This window comes from Hetaerina americana, unplaced genomic scaffold (genome assembly GCF_022747635.1).
Source record: "Hetaerina americana unplaced genomic scaffold, ioHetAmer1.1.p SCAF_19, whole genome shotgun sequence".
Lineage (NCBI taxonomy): Eukaryota > Metazoa > Arthropoda > Insecta > Odonata > Calopterygidae > Hetaerina > Hetaerina americana.
The window spans coordinates 10,034,788-10,054,380 of NW_027286752.1; the positions used below are offsets into that span (position 1 = coordinate 10,034,788).

General features: G+C 36.5%; 1 protein-coding gene across 1 annotated transcript in view; it reads left to right on the forward strand.

Moving 5' to 3' along the window:
* IntS4 (integrator complex subunit 4) overlaps positions 1-19,593 on the forward strand; it is a 50,788-nt gene that overhangs the window by 640 nt on the left and 30,555 nt on the right. The window contains exons 2-9 of the mRNA XM_071584519.1: positions 2,125-2,257; positions 2,346-2,498; positions 2,598-2,726; positions 2,848-2,994; positions 8,796-8,963; positions 11,516-11,655; positions 14,591-14,783; positions 18,483-18,660. Coding sequence (XP_071440620.1) covers positions 2,204-2,257; positions 2,346-2,498; positions 2,598-2,726; positions 2,848-2,994; positions 8,796-8,963; positions 11,516-11,655; positions 14,591-14,783; positions 18,483-18,660 — 1,162 coding nt within the window. The 5' untranslated portion in view covers positions 2,125-2,203. The remainder of the gene's footprint in view (positions 1-2,124; positions 2,258-2,345; positions 2,499-2,597; positions 2,727-2,847; positions 2,995-8,795; positions 8,964-11,515; positions 11,656-14,590; positions 14,784-18,482; positions 18,661-19,593) is intronic.

The following is a 19,593-nucleotide window of genomic DNA, read 5'->3' on the forward strand; positions in this document are numbered from 1 at the left end:
AACAAATAGAACGATATATGAATTTTCATGCCTCTACTGACACGGAGGAACCAAATTGTGTACATCACAGTGTGCAGAGAAGAGCAAAAATAATTGCAAGGATTATTCCAGAAACGGGTTTGTTTAATATTTAGTCCTAAAGACAAATGGCATCGGATGCAAACATAATTCTTTCATTGTTGATACTTAAATTAATATCCTCAGCGTGGAACGATTAAACGTAAGGACTTAAGAAAAAAGAAAACGTAAGTCTTTGATAGTACTAGGTCAGCAATTTGTGGAATTTTTTGTGGTGGAGAGAAGTGTTCTCAGGAGATGACTGGCAACCTTGGAGCAAAAATTGTCCATGAGGGTTTCCCAGTTCAAGTAAAAATAATATAAATGTGTTCCTCAGACACAGTGTACAGTATTGAGAATATATGGCAGGTGTTTAGGACATTTTATCAATATGAACTGCCAGAAACCTTGTAAATGTATACCCGTAAATGGTATAGTAGTATAGTACAGTCAATACCTTCTTTTCAAATGGGTGGAAATGAGTAAATATGCATCTCTTGTGGCGATCATTTTATTATTGGAAGAACGCCAGGAAACCATTGACTCATAATTTCAGGGAAAGAATGTAAAACCCAAAGCCGTACACTTAAACGTAAGGACATATTAAGTGTACGGCTTTGGGTTTTACATTCTTTCCATGCACTCGGCCGTAGTACGTTCTTTATCTATTTATTCATAATTTCAGGCTGAAGCACAATGTACTTATGTTCATTACTATTTCCCCATGAAATTACTGTATTTTTGTGATCTGCAAATATTGTTAAATCACTATAGCTATACTTGGTCAAAGGTCATGATAAACAGCCGTTATCGTAATACTGAGCCTTGTGGACTCTAAGCTCAGCAATTTAATTCACAAGTCTGAATAAGGCTTTCTGCTGACTAACTGTGAACAATCGGTGAAAAAAATCTCTGTACTACTTTTTTCAAATTGTCACATTCTATGATCTTAGCAAAGCCTTTGACTTCTCAATTTGTGAAATATTAATATACATTGAAATCTCAAGCAGAGGCCATTCATGGTTTATGTCATATCTTTCAAATCGTCAACAAATACTTCAGTTAAGTTGCAGGTCCCAGATGGGAACAATATACCTTCAGATCGTTGCCACTTGAAATTAGTTGTGTTGTCTATCTTAATTATCAATGACCTACCTCTTTCTTTACCAAATAGCAATGTATGCTGATACTTTCAAAATGAACTCCGATGATGTTCCATCTACTCTATTAATAAGCATAAAAACAATATTAGGAACATGTCCATTTGGTGTCAAGAAAACAATTTGATATTAAAAAATGACAATACTTGTTTTATGCAAAATATTTCGTTCATTGCAAAATATCCCCCCCTTTAAGCAGCTCATTAATAAAAATTAACAGCCCTAAAATCCAACATTCTTCCACTGACTAATTCCTTGGCTTTCTCTCATGCAAGGATCTCGGTTGACCGCTCACATTAATAATTTTTCTTAAAATTTTAAACATGTATTTACATGCTAAGATGCCATCAAAAGGGATAACAAAATTAAATTTCAAATTAGAATTATTTGGAAGAAGATTTGGGGTCATCAGCATCTCAATGTCATAGTCAATAAGGAGGGAAAATCCTTTAATGCTTTATTTTTTGTTCATCTAATTGAATTACATGTATTAATCTTTTGTATTCCATGTAATTGGTGTTGATAGGCAGAATCTCCATGATTTCGTAAGGGTGGTGAAGTTAGTGAAATTATAACTTACACATATCAGTATTAACATCAAGGATTATTTGACCTTTTAGTGAGGCTACAGTTCAGTATTATTTTAGGAAATTAATTTTCAAAAGTTTCTAGGGAATTACCTAAAAACGTGGAAGACTAAATTACTCAAGTGAGCCTGTACAAATACTGTAGTGTCATGATCCATCAAGAACCTACCCTAGACCAGTAGAATACTGCTGTAATAGCATATAGTCTGGGGATTGACAATTATTAACCAGCTATTAACGATCAATATGAACCAAACATATCTTCCCTTTGAGTGTATGCTAATAGATATTGATCATCTGTTGACTTCTGTCCTTTTTAGGTTTGTGGTGATTGCTAATTGCACATGAAGTTGATAGCCTTATAAGGACAAAGAGTTCAAATTGTGAAATTGATTCATAATGGCTGCATTGTTAAAGAAACGTGCCCTAGCGGAGTACAGTCAAGTTATACAGGTAATTAAGAATAATTGACTTAGTGGTTGCCTCATTAATTATACAGTAGAGTTGATACTTATCTCTAATGTTTGTTCATTTTTGTTAGGAGCAACCCAAACCTCCAAAGAAATTGAGGTTGGTGAAAAAGCAATGGAGTGGTGGTTCTGCAGCCCCTTTCATGGGACTCCTAGAAAAGACTAAAACAAGCAATGAAGCTCTGGATGTTCTCCTCAGGATATCAGACACACTCCAGTTTCAGGTAACAATTTTTTTTCAAATATATAGTTTTCCACTTGATTCCGGTATTGAATTTATACATGTATTCAAGTTTGAGACCACATTTTCATTATTGCTGTAGGAAGAAGATCTGCCAGAGGCTGTTAAAAAATTGGCAGAACATTTTCAGAAAGAACCTGAACCTGCTGTCAGGGCAAAAATACTCTCTCTTTTTGGTGCCATAGGTACAGAACCAGGGGCTGACATACAAGTGAGCTTATTTTTTACTCTTTAATGAATTTCACCTCATTTTTGTTGGGACCTTAAACAATGATGGAGTTGCAATTTTTGGAATAAACTTTAATGGCAAAGTCTTTATTAAACTTTCTCAGAATATCATTGAAGAGATAATTCGGCTTTTGAGGAAGGAAGAATCTCACAAGGTGATATCGCAGGGTGTCACAGCATTAATGAAGCTTGGTAAATTCATGGCTGACAATTTTCCTGCCCATCAGAAGCTTGTCTTAATTGCCAAACAGGTGAATAAATATAGTATTTTTTAATCTATTTTTAAACATAATGGGGATGTAGCAGTCCAGGGGTAGAACGTTGGTCTAGTGACCAGAGGGCCCCTGTTTAATTCCTGGGCATGCCTCTGGGCACCACCAGCTTCACCCTAGCTGTGGGATTTTCCGGGTACTGGAATTTCCTGGAAAACCATAGTTGGTGCAGGGAAAAGAACTGGTTCCCCCCCCCTAATGTGTGGATTCCTCATGTTGTTGGGCTTACTACTAAATGAGCTCTACTCTCATCTATCAAACCAACCTATGGGTTGATAACTGTTTATGGTTTTTTAAATATATTTATTAACTTGTTTTGTGCATTTAAAGTTGTAAAAGCTAGACATCTAAATTGCAGGAAGTTCATTTGTTCAAGAAAAATTCAATCAATTTTATCTACATGCTTTTCTGAAAAATTACACAGTTTTAACTGAGGACCTAAGCACGATGTCATCATCATTGTTGGTCTACCATTTAAGGTTTTGGATGGACATTGACCAATAATCATTACATATCTTAGCTTTATCTAGCAAGACACAACCTGTAACCAAATGCTACATAAAACTGTTCTTCCATTTTGAATAGTGTCTATCTTCTATCATTTTATCCAGCATACATAATACATAGCCTTTTCTCTCTCCTGCTCCACTTGCCTAACATCCTTTCTTCTATAACAGTCTTCAAACTTCCATTGCCAGTCAAAATGAACATCTTTTCTGACTCATTCGAATTTCTCTCAACAATCCCCTCTCTTCACGCTCAATTATCCCCCATACTTTTCCATGTATAGGAAATGGAGGCTTGAGAAGAAGTAGAAATAGGATGAAAGTCTGTGAAAAATTCATAAAATTAGATATGTGGAGAACAAACTTTAGTTTGCCAATCAATCAAAGGGTTGCCAAGGGTCGACTAAGACTGTTAAGACAAGATAAATGAAAACCTCCTTGTTTGTTTTCATTTCTGTCCATTCCACCTTTTTCATCCTTCTCCTCACCTTCTCCCCACCATGTGCCTTTTGCAAATGCACCATCATCAATGTTTGCCAAGCCCTGTTCTGAAACCAATCTAAAAACTATTGTCTCCTCACTCAGAGACAAATCCAGTGCTGGCCCGGATGAAATTCCGTGTACAGTTGTTCATCATTGTTCTGAAGTCATAAAAGCACCCCTATTATTTTTAATTAATGCATTTTTGATGCAAGGGATTTTCCCATCCCACTTAAAAGAATCAAAAGTAGTGCCCATGTATAAAAACCATGGTTGTGTCAATGATTTGAACAACTGCAGACCAATAGCGGTCCAAAATACATTTGCTAAAATATTCGAAAAAGCCATGTATATGCAAATAGCATCTTATCTCGAAAAAAACTTCCTACTTTCAATTTCTCAGCATGGATTTAGATCTGAAAGGTCAACCACAACTGCCATATGTTAGGCAATCGACAGCATACTTAATTCATTAGATGCTAAACGCAAAACTCTTGGGATGTTTTTTGACTTGTCAAAGGCTTTTGGTAATGTTAATCACAATAGACTACTAATTAAACTCAATAGAATAGGAATTAGAGGAATTCCTCTAAACTGGATGAAGTCCTATGTTCATAATCGCACTCAGAAAGTAGTGTTATCAGTTGATAGGTCAAAATATTCATCTGAAGCATACCAGTTAACTAAGGTGTTCAAAGTTAAAAAGTTAACAAAGGTGTTCCACAAGGCTCAACCCTTGGGCCACTCCTCTTTCTGATATACATCAATGACCTACCTAACTGCTTACCAAATAATGATGGAATAATACCAGTGTTGTATGCTGACGACAATATGTAATAATATCAACACAAACATATCCCAGCCTTGTGGAAAAATCTAAGTCTGTCACACCTGCAATAAACAAGTGGTGTACAAACAACCTTCTAGACTTAAATGTAAATAAAAGTAAAATAGTATACTTTACGTGCAATAAGACCGTGTCAGATGATCTGATCGTAAAAATCAATGACCTATCAATTGAGCATGCGACAGAATGCAAATTTCTAGGTATTTCGCTATGTGCAAATATTTCTTGGGATACTCATGTAAAAGCCCTTCAACACAAGCTCAGTTCAACTTGCTACTTATTAAGACACCTCTATGAAACTACAAGTAAAACTGTACCACTCAATTTATACTATGGGGAAATTTATTCAAATATAACCTGCAGTATAATATTATGGGGATCAGCTGCTATTTCTCAAACCATCTTTAAAATGCAAAAGAAAGCTATTAGAATCATCACCAGGAAACCTCACAATGCTCCATCAAGGCCTATTTTCCATGAATTAAATTGGCTACCACTCCCGTGCATCTACATCATGTTTTTAATTCTATATATAAAAAATAACATTGGCAACTTTTCTCTTAACTCTGCCTATCATCATCATTACACCAGAGGCAGGAATGACTTCCATTATGGGAATATAAGAACTTGACCATTGAAATTAGGACCCAATGAAATGGGCATCAGATTGTATAACAAACTACCCAAAAGTATCAAGGATACAAAGGGAACTGCTGCATTCAGGCATAAATTAAAAAGATTTCTACAGCGTAATATGTTCTACTCGGTTGACGAATACCTCAACAATATTCCCAACCAGTAAGTTCATACTTTTAGTTTCTAGCAATGGTCAAGGTCTGATTCATGTTGGGTATCAATGATTTTTCTGAATTTGATATTGTATGTGCATGTTACAGCCAATGTTCATGGGTTTGTGCCAAACATTTATGTAACTATGAGCATCATTTCTTTTATGTATCTTAATTTAGCCTGTGTCTTTGCTCCTTTTTGACGTGCCTTATATCATGTACATACACCACCTACCTGGTATTTTTGTATTGTGATCTCTGGGCAAATAAAAAGTAATAATAATAATAACAACCTATATCTGAAAAGCCTCCATAATCTATGCTTATGATTTTGCTTTGATGACCATGTTTCTGCATGTTTTGCCTTACAAAACCACATGCTATAAAGTTATCAATAACCTTCTACAACCTTCCATTTCAAAAGCCTCCAATGTACACCTATCATGACCTAAGGGTTAGGTGGTAGAAGGGACTCTATAGTCTCAATCTTGCCTCAAAATAAAGATCTATCCATCATCTTGCTTCAAAAACCATGTTTCTGTGCCCCACAATGCCATGCTCGATATTAAAGTCTTAACGTGTCTTTTCTTGATATCCTCACTCAACCACCGTCCCATCAATTCCCTCCTTGTTAAAGCCTCTTTGCCTAATGTAGTGATTCTTTTTCTTATGTCCCTACTACTTTGACCAATTCAGTCCTGAACTCTTCCAAGATATGTCAACGTTCACCTTTTCAAGGTGATCAACTCCTTTCTTAATATTTAATTTAGCCTTCTTTCTCAAACACATCTAAGCTCATGTTTTGTTTGCAGTAATTCTCATCCCTTGCCTATTACACTGACTTTCTTATAATTTTAGCAATACTTGGAACCCCTTGATTGATAGGCTAACTAAAGCTTGCTTTCCACACACCTAACTGACTTTATGAATTCTTCGCAGACTCTTATTCTATTTTCAGTTCTTCCAATGCGTCCATTACCATTTCCTCCACTTACACGTTGAAACACATGAGTGATAATGAGTGCCCTTCTCTTGCTCCTGTTCCTTAGACTGACTTTCCTGACTCTCCATCCACCAGACACTCCTAAGTGGTCTGATACATGAACAGGTTACTGATAATCCACTTCTTCCTCCAATCAACTCCTATACAACTCATATTCCCAGTTACAATCTCTCATTCTACCAAGTTCACTCAATGAGCACCTTCCTGAAATCTACAGAAGAGAGAGATATATCATGATTGCACCCTTTTCTTTTCTGCTGGTGATTTCTTTACTGCTATGGCATCGCATGCACCTTTCTCCTTCCATCCTAAGGTGAAACTCTTCTCACTGCAATTATGAATCGAAGGGTTGGAGTTTCACTGCCAGTCAGTGTGATCATTTAAGATGTCAGAGTTTTTGTTGAATGAATCGAAGTTGAATGTAAGGTTATGAAAAATTTTGCAATGTCTTGAAAATTTCCCTCATCTATTTTTTGAAGGCACGTAGGAACCACCAACATTTTTATTTTTCCCCCCACAGTTATCGCAAAACAATTTTTTTCTCATAGCATGCATGATATTAATGTTGTTTTAGTGCATGTAGACTCTCATGCCATAAATAAATTGACACTATTCAATATCACATTGTGTACAAAGAAGTTAAAAAGTTCACAATTATCATTAATAATATTCTGCATTTGTTTTAAGTTGGGTGTCATCATTGCCTTTTGAAGATCAAAACAAAGAGCTGTGACCAATGTGTCTGTTTCATCTCTGAGAGATTCCATTAGAATATATGCAATTTCAGCAAATTTCAAGTGCAACTCTTTCTTCAACTCTATTTATCTGAGTCATGAGGATGTGTAATATGATATGGTACCTTAATGGAATTTTTGTATGTATTTTGGCATTGCAAAGCTTAAACTGATGATCCTCTTAAAACTATCATGGTAATATCTACTCGTAACTGCTTGTAGAACTATATGTTGTTCTTTCAACCATTCACTGCATATACTATGAAGGATATTGATGCTTAACTCTATTAGCAAGTATTTTATGCAACAATATGTTGCCTCCTGTAATGGCTAAATTCTTTAGACAGGTGATTATGCAGTTTGCTTCCTTTCATCATTGATGTTTTTGTAAATATGACTTCGTTGAGCTTTACCAATGCCTCTCTGGTTCACTTTGCATTTGTTTGTTAAGCATATTTTGCATTTGCTTCTCTATAGTGGCATGAATTATATAAATGCCATAGGATAGACATTTTGTACCATGCTATTGAAAAATGCAATGTATTTAATCTGATGTAGCATTCTGCTGGGTTTATCTTTCACCTGGCACCATTTCACGTTGTCACTCGTAGCTAACTTTGAAAGATAGGCATTTTGCTGGTTATAATTTCCCAGTGCCCCAGTGGTCAAATGTTACCTAGCTTATATCCATTCTTAATGAAGAAAAGGACTCGCATAAGCAAGTCAATCCTACTTAAAGTGCATTATTAGGTTTAGAAGACTTGGCAATTGTATCAGCGTGTAGGCATGGATATGTGTTCATTTGAACACATCTCTGTGCCTACATGTTTCCTGAGGCTGAATCATGAAATGCCTAATGCACCAGTTAGCTGGTCATATAACAGTTAAACATGAATTTCTTGATCCCCTGAACTCAAAACTCGGATGTATTAGTGGCATTTGCTAATGGCGTAGGGAAGTGAGCCAACCTGAGGCATCTTCCTAAGGAGCAGCCGAGGTGGCACCAAGGAATTTGGAGGTTTATTTCTGGAATTAATGTACGTAAATGAGTTATAACATGTGTCTGACTGTGAAGATCTATGCCAGTCATTTTTGGAGCTCCCTGCATCATTAAATGCTCAGAAAATGTTAAGAGAATATTTTCCAAATAGACTATATGTATAACTATTCTGCAAAGCCAGCCTAGCCCCAACTATGCAACTGTACTCTAATACCAGGTGGTGGGTAAGCTAGGCGAGGGCCCTTGCTTGCTCTTCCAGAAGTTGCGAGTTTGATACCTCGGTGGGTTTTCCTTCACCTAGGGTCTGGATGTTTGTGAGTGTAAAATGTCTTCCATCTAATTTTCTGTTGAATCGAATTGATATAAATAAATAAAGTTAATTATTTTTCTGTATTCATCTAATTGCATATTTTTTATTGTAGTATCTAACGGACACTAGTCATTCTGTCAAGTGCAAATGCCTGGAGTTGATCGGATCCCTCTTGCCAGTAGGGGGACCTGCCGATGTAACTCAGTCGATGATTCACCTGGTCGGGGACTTCACTCACAGTCAGGAACCTCGAGTCCGCAGTGCAGCGTTCAAAGCAATGGTTTGTCTCAGTCATAATTCTATGTTCTATTGTTTAATGTCTTGACAAAATGACATTCTCTGCCAACATTGTTCAGTAGTGACTTCACAGCAAAAACTGTTGCAATTATTACTGTCCCTATTTGCCTCTTCTGTTATTTGTTTCTGGAAAACCTTAAGTTACTTCTATTACATCAAGAATAGATAGGTAGTTTTTTCATTTCCTGCTTTTCAATTCCTTCAGGTGATCCTTCAAAACTATTGTACATGTATACCAAATGAATACACATTTTTTGCCTGTAAGTAAGGATTAAAGCAGTAAAATGCTAGAACCATCTTCATTGCTTAAATGATATGACATCCTGCAAAAAAATTGAAATATGATTCCGAAGAACAATAAATTACTGAGTTCAGTTGTGTAATGTGTTCTGTCATATGTATCCAACCTGATGAAAACAATCTTCTAATAAGGAGGCGAGTTGAGGTGTATTAATGTAAAGGCCCTTCAAGGAAAGGCTTGAGAAGTTATTGTGCTTCCCGTATCACGTACTCAAGAGCCACAGATCTCGTCATGTCACTAGATCAGCAGCTAATTAGGCTTGCATAATGGTAGTTGATATTCTCAAAATTTAGGAAAATCATTCGGCCATTATGTCATTCAGGCAAGAGTACCTTTGTGTTTGGTTTACGGATCTGTAAGAATTTTTAAGAGGCCCATAAATTCACTAAAAATTTTGAACTGAGGCTTTGGAGAAATGTAAATCTGAGTGGTGTGCACTGAATTTTACCTCAGGGTATGTTTAGCAATCACCAGAAAGCAACTTGGAACTGAGACTTAGCCACTCAAATACTTAAAAATACTTTTAAATATGAATGATTTGTTTAGCGGCAGGATTCCTCATGCTGGTCCTTTAAAAACCATGTCTCAGTGATTTTACCTCTCCATCAAGATTAGTAGAGTCAGTATCAAATAGCATATCCATTTTTCATAAGTTTCCACTTTTCATTTTGGTCCTCGTTATAACAATCATCTTTGTGTTTAAGCCTTCCTTGAATTTTTTAGACTCCCATGATAATAAATTTATTTTGGCGAGTGTTAATTACAGGTTTCTACCATAAGACCAGCTATCCTTTCACAATTAACCACCAACCTACTCAAATAGTTCTCCTTCAGAAATCACTTGAAGAAAACAGTAAAGATAATCCTTAGGGGAAGAAGTTTACTCTTATGGGCATGCTATTCAGGGGATCCAAATAAAAGTATAAGATTGTAACTGATTGTTTCTTCCTTGGAATGAATAGAGTCAAATACAACTCTAGCTCTCATTGGCTGATGTTCATCCACTTTGCAAGCGTATATGATTGAAAATTTGTAAAAGAGTTGAAAAATATCTTTGATTGACTAACTTCATGGTATTTTTTATGAAGTTTATTTCTATTACAATTTAATATAACTTTCAAGTGATAGGAAAGTTGGGTTATTCTATCCAGCAATCGGGGGGAGGCATTTGACATTGAGAGGAGGGACCACATGAAACCTGCTTGTTACCTCTCAGTGGGGGAGCAGAGTTAATTGAGGTTTCAAGCATTATCAAAGGTTTTTTCCATGATGCCCAAAATGATGAAAAAATTTTAATTCAACTTTATGAAATCATTTTGTATTATCTTTTCTTAGTAGTGGGTCATTAGAAATACTTGATGCCTTGTTGGCTGAGTGCATGGCTACTGGACAGGGGGTCAAGGTTCAAATCCTACTTTGAATAAACCGTTAAAAAGTTATTGTGGTGTGTTTTTCTGTCAATACAACTTGGTGGAATATGGAATGGTGGCACAAGGAAAGGTTATGTAAATTTAGGGTGCATACTTCAAGTGTTTCATTTTAAGCACCAAATATTTGTTTATAGAAACAAATGCAATGATTTTGAATACAATAATCCTAATGCAGTATTATATAGTACAACTTCCCTTATAGAAATAGAAATTAGTCATCTCGTATTCAGATAAAATAAGTGCAGTGAAAATGCACTACACAGTAATTGTTTCTGTACTGTGTAAATGAGTTTTTATGAGATGCCTGTCATCAATTTTTTGTATTTTTTGGGTTATATTTATATGTTATGTAAATTGCTGGTAACTCCTTCAGCAAAACTCATAAATGACATTAATAATATTATAAATATTTTACCAAACTTATTTAGCTTGCTAGACAAGTCTAAGTTTTTCATTTTTATACATTTTGTCTCAAATTATTTCAAATTGAAACACAGGAAACTCTTAATTAATTCATTGAATAAATTTTTAAATGACAAGCAGTAGTAATGCATTGTTTTTATTATGTACTTAAATGTATATGCTCTTTTTTAAGCATGTTCATAGCATTGAAATGTACCTGTATTTTGTACTTTTCTTTGTGTTTGACAACACCTATATCTACTTGATAAGTAAGGCCTGTGGGCAATAAAAATATTATCATTAACTAAATGTTAATTTGAAATTGAAAGTGGTTTTTAACTCAAGATTATTGAGTTAAAAACTAAATGAAAACTCATTGAAAATTGTGTTTTGAATTTTTAGTTATCTCTGCATGAACGTGGTTTAAAACTAGACGCAGGTGTGTATTCAGAAGTTTGCAAGGCTTTGAAAGATGACTATGAAATTGTTCGCCAGGCAGCATTGAAGCTGATATGGGTCCTGGCACAAACATATCCAGAAAAGTAAGTATAAATTAACATTTTAGAATAACCTTGGAAAAAGGAATGGAATGTTTAAAGTCTCCCTCATAGTGGAGGTCTGAACTCAATGCTCGAAATAGCCATTGTGAATGAGGCAATGCATTGCTCTCGAACCCTTCCTCCTTAACATTTGAATCCATTCCAATAGAACTTGGGAAGGGTTTAATATGCCATTGTTCATTCAATACATGGCAAATAATTTTCAATTTTATGGCAAATAATTTTTTAGGAATTACATTCACTCGTACTGGTCCCATTTGTTTTTTTTTTATTTTCAGCAATTATGTTAAGAATTCATTCACTCTACTTAAAAGGGAAGTTTTGCTCTTAACATATGACATTCTCTGATGTTAAATTTATTACTGGCAGGCCATGGTGACTTCCTTCTAAAAACTGTAGTGGGCATGCATCAATAGCTATTTACATATTTGAATGTACTGAATACAGGTAGCAAAAATGCATTAAGGCACCATGATGCTGTCAACAATTTTTTCATCACCGCCCCTCAAACTCCAAACATACATCTATACCATAATTAGGATTTTATTTAGGTGACCCTTCAAATTTTTAAAACTATTTTAGTTTATTGAGTTAATGTACCCATGAGTGTATATTACAGGGGAAAATGCTAAAATATTTGTGCACTTAATTTTAACAGTGTCTGTTAGATAACATCAAGGAACCTTTGAAGTAAAAACAGTATCATAAATCCTTCTTCTTATCCATAATATTTGGAAAAACACTTGGAATTGGAAGCCATCTATTTGTTGGCCGCCTAGTTGTCACTCCTGGGGTTGGGCATTCTTCAGCGGTGATTATGGTTCAAATCTATAAAGAGGGAGGGAGAGGGGTGCAAAGGGTGCATTGCCTCTTCCACATGATGGAAGTGTCTTATCGCCTAACCATTGCAGGGATATACAAATGTTAGTCTCAGTCAATGAATTTAGGTGTTCAACAATTGAAGAGTGGCTGCATTATGTTGTGAATTCTCTTGAATAAGCGGGCCATATAAGCCATGTGCACCGGTACACCATCTGTACCCTATTTTTGATCATCAGATTGTGAGATAAAATTTGAAATACTTGAAAATTGACTGAGATGCTAATACTTAATGGAAGTACAAGCATTTGTTTTAACATCTATGGTAATGAACAGAATATTTTGAAAACCCCCATGTAATTCATTTCATCAACATAAAAAATAGTCAATGAATAGTGCTGCTGTCTGGTATATAATAAGTTTTAGCCATTTCCATAGGTATCATTTGCATAACCAAATGGTCTTCTATTTATTTGTGCACATAATTGACCTGCCTGTATTCAGAAATGGGAAAACTGGCTGATTTTTCCTTAAAGGTACTTCTTTTCTTATTAGTACTGATAAGTACAGCCAGTTTCTTCCTTCAATTCCTTATGCAAGACTCCAGTGCATCTTAATTTAGTCCTGTAGAATGATTTCATATTTTTCAGCACCTTAGATTACTGTCAGTTTTTCACATTCTATTAAACGCTGTCACTTTTTGCGACTATTCATTTTAGGATCTAGTTTGAACTATAGGCAAATATGCATGTAGCAAATTCAAATCCTGTCAATATATCTGCCAAACCATAGGTACATATCTAGAAGCATACCCTACATATTTATTTATTTACCAGCTTAGTTGGGTGAGATTGAGACTTATAGTCCATTCTTCCACCTTAGTCTTAGACATTACATTAAAGACATTTACGTTCACCCTAGCCCTAGGTGGAGAAAAATTCACCCGGCCATGAATCAAACCCGTGACCTCTGGGTTGGCAGGTGAGGGCATTACCCATGGCCTTGAATGGTAAGCAAGCATGCAGTTCACTCTCCCTCTAACCTCCAATGCTGTGCTTAAGGGCCAATAAGGCAGAGGAGGGCTTGATTCATGTACCTCAGGGACTTCAGATAAGGCCAGAGTGATTAGAAATGACCTTCAGCTTGTGTAAACCCTTGTATTTGTTGATGATATCCAGGGAAAAAAGGGCCATTTGGGAGTTTGGGGGTTTATATGGTATATTGATGTACAGGGTCGCACCCAAAAGTGGTAGGACTGATTTTTTTACAAGAATTTTATTGACTATATACTTACAGCGACTTAATAATCTTCAAAGTGTGCTCCTTGAGCTGCTACACACTTAGTATAACGTTGCTCCCATTCCCCGTGCGCCGGCTGGAAATTTTCTTTGGGGATGCCGCTGATGACCCTTGTCGAGGCCTCTTGAACGGCCTTTATCGAGTCAAAACGTCGTCCCTTGAGCTGTCTTTTCATCAGGGGGAAGAAGAAGAAGTCCGGTGGTGCCAGATCGGGAGAATAGGGTGGGTGCGGCAACGTGGCAACGCCATATTTGGCCAGGAGCTGTCTGATGACGAGCGCGCCATGGCACAGCGTGTTGTCATGATGAAGCACCCAGCAGTTTGCGATGGCCGGTCGGACTCTTTTCACGAGTTCTCGGAGGCGGGTGAGCACCTGCACATAAAAGTTTGCATTCACAGTCTCCCCTGGTGGTCTGTGTTCAGTAGTGTCCTCACTCTGTCCACATTCGAGCCCCCTCCACCTTACCCTACCAGGCAGACCCCCCTCCACCTCTCCGTTCGCGCCAGGGAAAATCAGTCCTACCACTTTTGGGTGCGGCCCTGTATAATATAGTGCTTTATGGTTCTTTTTAAGTCATCGCAATTCAGAAATGTCCAGAGTATTTAGAGGATGTGAAATGATATCTTTGGCACTTAGTGATTGATTATCAACATTTTTGTCCCCTCAGAATTATTCTTCTTATTTTAAATCTTCCGTGATTGCTCTTATGTGTTCAACTGTTTAAGTGTAACTGAAAAGTTATCTAAATACACTGCGGAGTTCTATTAATGGCAGCAAATAAATGTGTTTCTATTTTAGTATCATCGTGCTGCCCAACAGTGAAGAGGAGATCCGTTTGGTGGACGATGCATTTGGAAAAGTTTGTAATACTATAAATGACCTCTCCATGAAAGTGAGGACTCAAGCTGCCAGTTTATTGGGTACAATGACCCACGTGAGCCCAAAGTTTTTGCAGCAGACCTTGGACAAAAAGCTCATGTCCAACATGCGTGTAAGTTTTATACTTGGTGTTTGTTTCAATATATAGAGACATATATGATATAAAATGTGATGGAATATATGATCTAAAAGGGCAGGAAAGTGAGGATATTCATGTAGAATATTTTCTGAAAAGGACATCAGGTTTTGTCTAGATTTGAAAAGTAATGGTAAATCATTTAAACACCTGAAAATGCCGACATTTTTGAAATTTTTAGAAGATTGTTAGTTAAACTTCAGTCATTGATGCGCTGATTCTTGTTTGGCATTAGTGGGTTTAAATTTAAAAAGAAGAGAGCAGAATGATTAAATTACTAGGTAATTGGTGTATAATTTATCTCAAGCTTTTCTTAGTCGAACAAGTATGACTTTAACTCTATTAGATATTAAATATTGTTGGAGGTCAGTGCCAGCTTTTCTCAGTAACCAATACCAAGTGTCCTATAAACTTAGGTGCCACGTAGTTATTTGTAAAATGCACAATCTGCATATTAGCATCAAAATAGTGTTACTTTTAATTATAAGCATCAGAATATTCTAATTTCCACTGTATTTTGATGTTTCGGGTCTTTTGGTACATCTTTATTCACCTTATATAAATTTATTCCACGGAGCCAACTTTACTGTGAAAATTTAATGAAGTGATCCAAATAACAATATTTATGATAATTCATCTGCAAAGGGAGCTAACAAAAGCACAATGTATGGAACAATAAATCTTGCAAGGAAGCAATGACTTTATTGCAGTAGGAAGATAACTTCAAATTTCAAATGACATCTCTCCCCAAGGGATATGGCATATTGACTTGAAAAGTTTTACGAGTGTGGTCCCAGAACTACCCGACTCAACAAAGAAAACACAAAAATTGTGGAAAAAAAATGTATTTACTTTTCAACATGATCTCCTTTCAGCTCTATACACTTTTCCCAGCGATGTTCAATAAGTTCGATACCCCTTTTTTAATAAGAACTGTCTCGCTCCTCAAAATAGCCATCGACTGACAACATCACTTCTTCATGGTTGGAAAATCTTTGACCGCCAAGACATTTTTTCAAGTTTGCGGACAGAAAATAATCCGAGGGGGATAAATCTGGCGAATAGGTTGCATTAGGTAGCAATTAAAAATTTAATTCATGAATTTTGGCCATTACAATTATGGATTTATGAGATGGTGCATTGTCTTGATGAATTAACAGTTTCTTCTTGGGCAAATGCGGCCGCTTTGACATGATTTCTTTGCTCAAACGTTGCAATAAGTTTGCATCATACTCGCTGTTGAGAGTTTTTCTTTTTCAAGATAGTCAATGAAAATTATCCCACGCGCATCCCAAATAACCGATGCCATGACCTTGCCTGCAGATGAAATGGTCTTCGCCTTCTTTGGAGGTGGTTCTCCCTTTTGAATCCATTGTTTTGATTGTTCTTTTGTCTCGGGTGTGAAGTAATGGACCCATGTTTCATCCATGGTTATGAAACGTGCAAATTTCTGCTTTGTTGCTGTGAAGCTTTGCTAAACACTCAATTGAAGCATCTTCACAACACTGATTTTGCTCAAGTAGTAGTAGTATTAAGGGAAGGCGACCGACAGCTGAGGTCATTTGTGCCTTAGGGGATGGACAGGAAAGGATGAAGGGCGGAGAGGAACATTGCGTCGACATCATCCTACTCTTAATGAAAGGGCCCAAGGGGTCCGCAGCTTAACGTCCCATCTGACGGAAGGCGTACTCACTCAAAGTGCCCTCCACAAAGCACCTCAAGTAGGGATCAAGATACCTCTGAAAAATATTCAACACCGCCAGGATTTGAACCCATGCCTTCTGGGTGGGAAGCCAGTATATTCGCCCCCGCACCATCTCGATCTCCGGTTTTGCTCAAGTGTGAGCAAACGCACCACCCATCTCCATCTTTTTGGATGCAGTGAATTATGTAGTTAATATGCAATGTTTCACACTTTCTGAAATGCCCACTATGTCTGCTAGCTTGCGCACTTTCAGTCGACGATCATCCAGTATCACTTTGTGGATTTTCTTCACCATTTTTGGAGTCGTCACCTGATTTGCTCGAACAATGTAATGCTCGTCTTGACAGCGCGTACGGCCTCGTTTAAACTCTGCTACTTAATATTTAACTGTTATAAACACTCACTCTGAGTAGAATCCAGTTTAACTTTTATATTGGTTGCGCCGAGGCCTTTCAAATAAAAGTATTGTATCACAGAACCATGACCAATTTTCTCCATTTTCTCAAATTCACTGAAAATGTTCACTCTTGATGGCTGCCAAACAAATGCTAAACAATATGGAGTCTTTAAGCTTGAAAGATATGCTTAGTAGATTGCATACTTTATAAGGCAGTGATATTTTTCAAACAACCACCGCCATCTCTAGGTCAGGCTGGGTACTTATGGGACCACCCTCGTACCTCTGTAATATTCTAGCATTAAGAGTATAACCAAAAAAGTTCAATGACTACCCACCTCCCTCTTCTCTCTTTGTATTTGCCATTTCTTTGAGTCCAGTCATATAGTGCACCTTATTCAATTTTTGACAAGTTGTCTTCAGTGTCATCGAATGATTTGACGTGCAGTATTTTGTGAATTCACCTGGTATAGTGTTTGCATTGGGTTCTATTTTTTCCATGCTGAAACAGTCCACGCATAGGCAATCCCTGCCTCATCGTCAGGTTTTGTTCTCAAGTACACTAAATCACAAAAATCTGTCAACAGTTTCAGGCTTAACTTTGTGGAATTCCTTCATGATGAGGGTAAAAAATAACAGAAACTTTACTGTTCCGCACAGTTTTAATGCCCTAAGACCATGGTTTCGATGCTGAGCATCATCATCAGGCCTGATGATGATCTGCAGCAGCACAGATCACTGATATGAATGATTAAGCACATTGTTAAAATTGTAAAATCTGTGATATAATCTATATGAAAAAGTCAGTCCGTACCATATCTGATTCAAGTCCACTTGAACACTGTAGACCTCTCTTTTTAAATTAAAAAATTATGACTATCTACAATTTATGTATATTCTATTCATTAGTTCATGTAAAAGAAAATACGAGTATGTACTCCACTAGGGCTGACGTTCACTGCCATAATACCAGAGCAAAGTCTAATATGGATTTTCCATATTGTAGGCTAGACAGGACTTACAAAGTTGAAGGTCTACCTATCAAATTGTTTAATATGCTTCCAAAATCTGTAAAGTCAGCCCGCAATGTAGTGTTCCGTAGGGTGCTGCGTGATTGGCTTACCTCCAATCCTTTATACTCAATAGAGGAGTATTATGAGCTCGACTTTACTAGCCTAAAATTATAAGGTCTAGCGTGAGTAGAATACTAGGTGTATGTATGCAAATATTTTCAAATAAGTATTTTATGTGATTGTATATTGTGCTGTATACTACATTATCTAGGAACAACTGTATGTTCCGAAATGACGACATCTACCGTATGTGAATATGATTATAAGATTAATAAAGTATATTATTATTATTATTATTATGTATAGTTGATAAGTTGATTGAAGGTACACATTTGGTAGTAATTGGCTATTAGCTGTGCCATGTGCCCTGTTTTTCTATTTTGGTTTTGCTATGATTGAATGATTAAGTGTTGGTTTGTTGCCCCTGGCACAGCTCAGTGTGAAGTTTTATGGTGGAAATGATGTCTTTATTATTTCTTTCTTCTTACAATGCACTGCAGAAGAAAAGGAGTGCTCATGAGAGGCAATGGGAGTCGGTGACATCAGGAGAATGGTCCACTGGGAAAAGGTGGGCAGATGACATACCTCGGGAAATGGTGGATGCAGATTCAGTCAATTTGTTGGGAAGTAGTGGGGCTTGTGGTGCTTTTGTCCATGGGCTAGAGGATGAGTTCCTGGGTGAGCAAATTTATTTATGGTAACCTTTGCCCTTAATTCAGGGTTAATTGATGACATCTTCCGCGCACAATGATCATTTGGAGAGTATCCAATATGAGTTTATCTTAAAATTTTATAAGTAAAAGTAAGTAAAATGAAACATGGAATTAGAGTATCTCTACAGATGGTGGCTACAATCTCTAATGGCATGTTAGTTTTGATAACATGCTTGAGTTTGTCGACTTCTTAATTCTATCACCTTCTTGGAGAATTCAGTAATTCTCTTTGATCTTAATCCATCTCTAAAGTTGCTTGTCATACATGTTGATCCCCTTTCCATTTTTAAACATGTTTGCTTCAGCATGGAATGATGTACGGATAATTTGGTAAAATGGCAAACTCAATTTATCTTTAATGCATGGTAGGGTCACCATTCTATTAGATTAAATATAAATATCTTTTTTACAATGGAGTCCTCTGCCAGTACACATTTTGTATTTTATCACTATCAGTGGATGTGCCTTGTACATAATGCACCATCCTATTTTACATTATAAAGGGAGGCTAATGAAGAAAGTGTGAATCTTCATAAAACGTAAATTATAGGAATTAATTTGCAAGCACAAGAAAGAAATATTCTCATCAAACAATATAAAGGCTACTCATACTGTATTTACTCTATGATGAAGTTCCCCTTTGTAAATAGATTATTTTGAGGCATTAAATTGTAATAAAAATGTCTGATCCAGAGTAAAAGATACTTAGGAAAGGTGCATTATCAACTGGCAATTATCTCTGTATTTTTTTGTATTCTACCGGTTAATGTAGATTTTGGATAGATAGTCAATACAATTTCTCCTGACCAATAATGCAACCTGAAATTTTGTACTACGCTAAGTCCCTCCGCATGCTATTTCTTTCCTTCCTTCATTCCATTCTCTGTATATTCTGGCA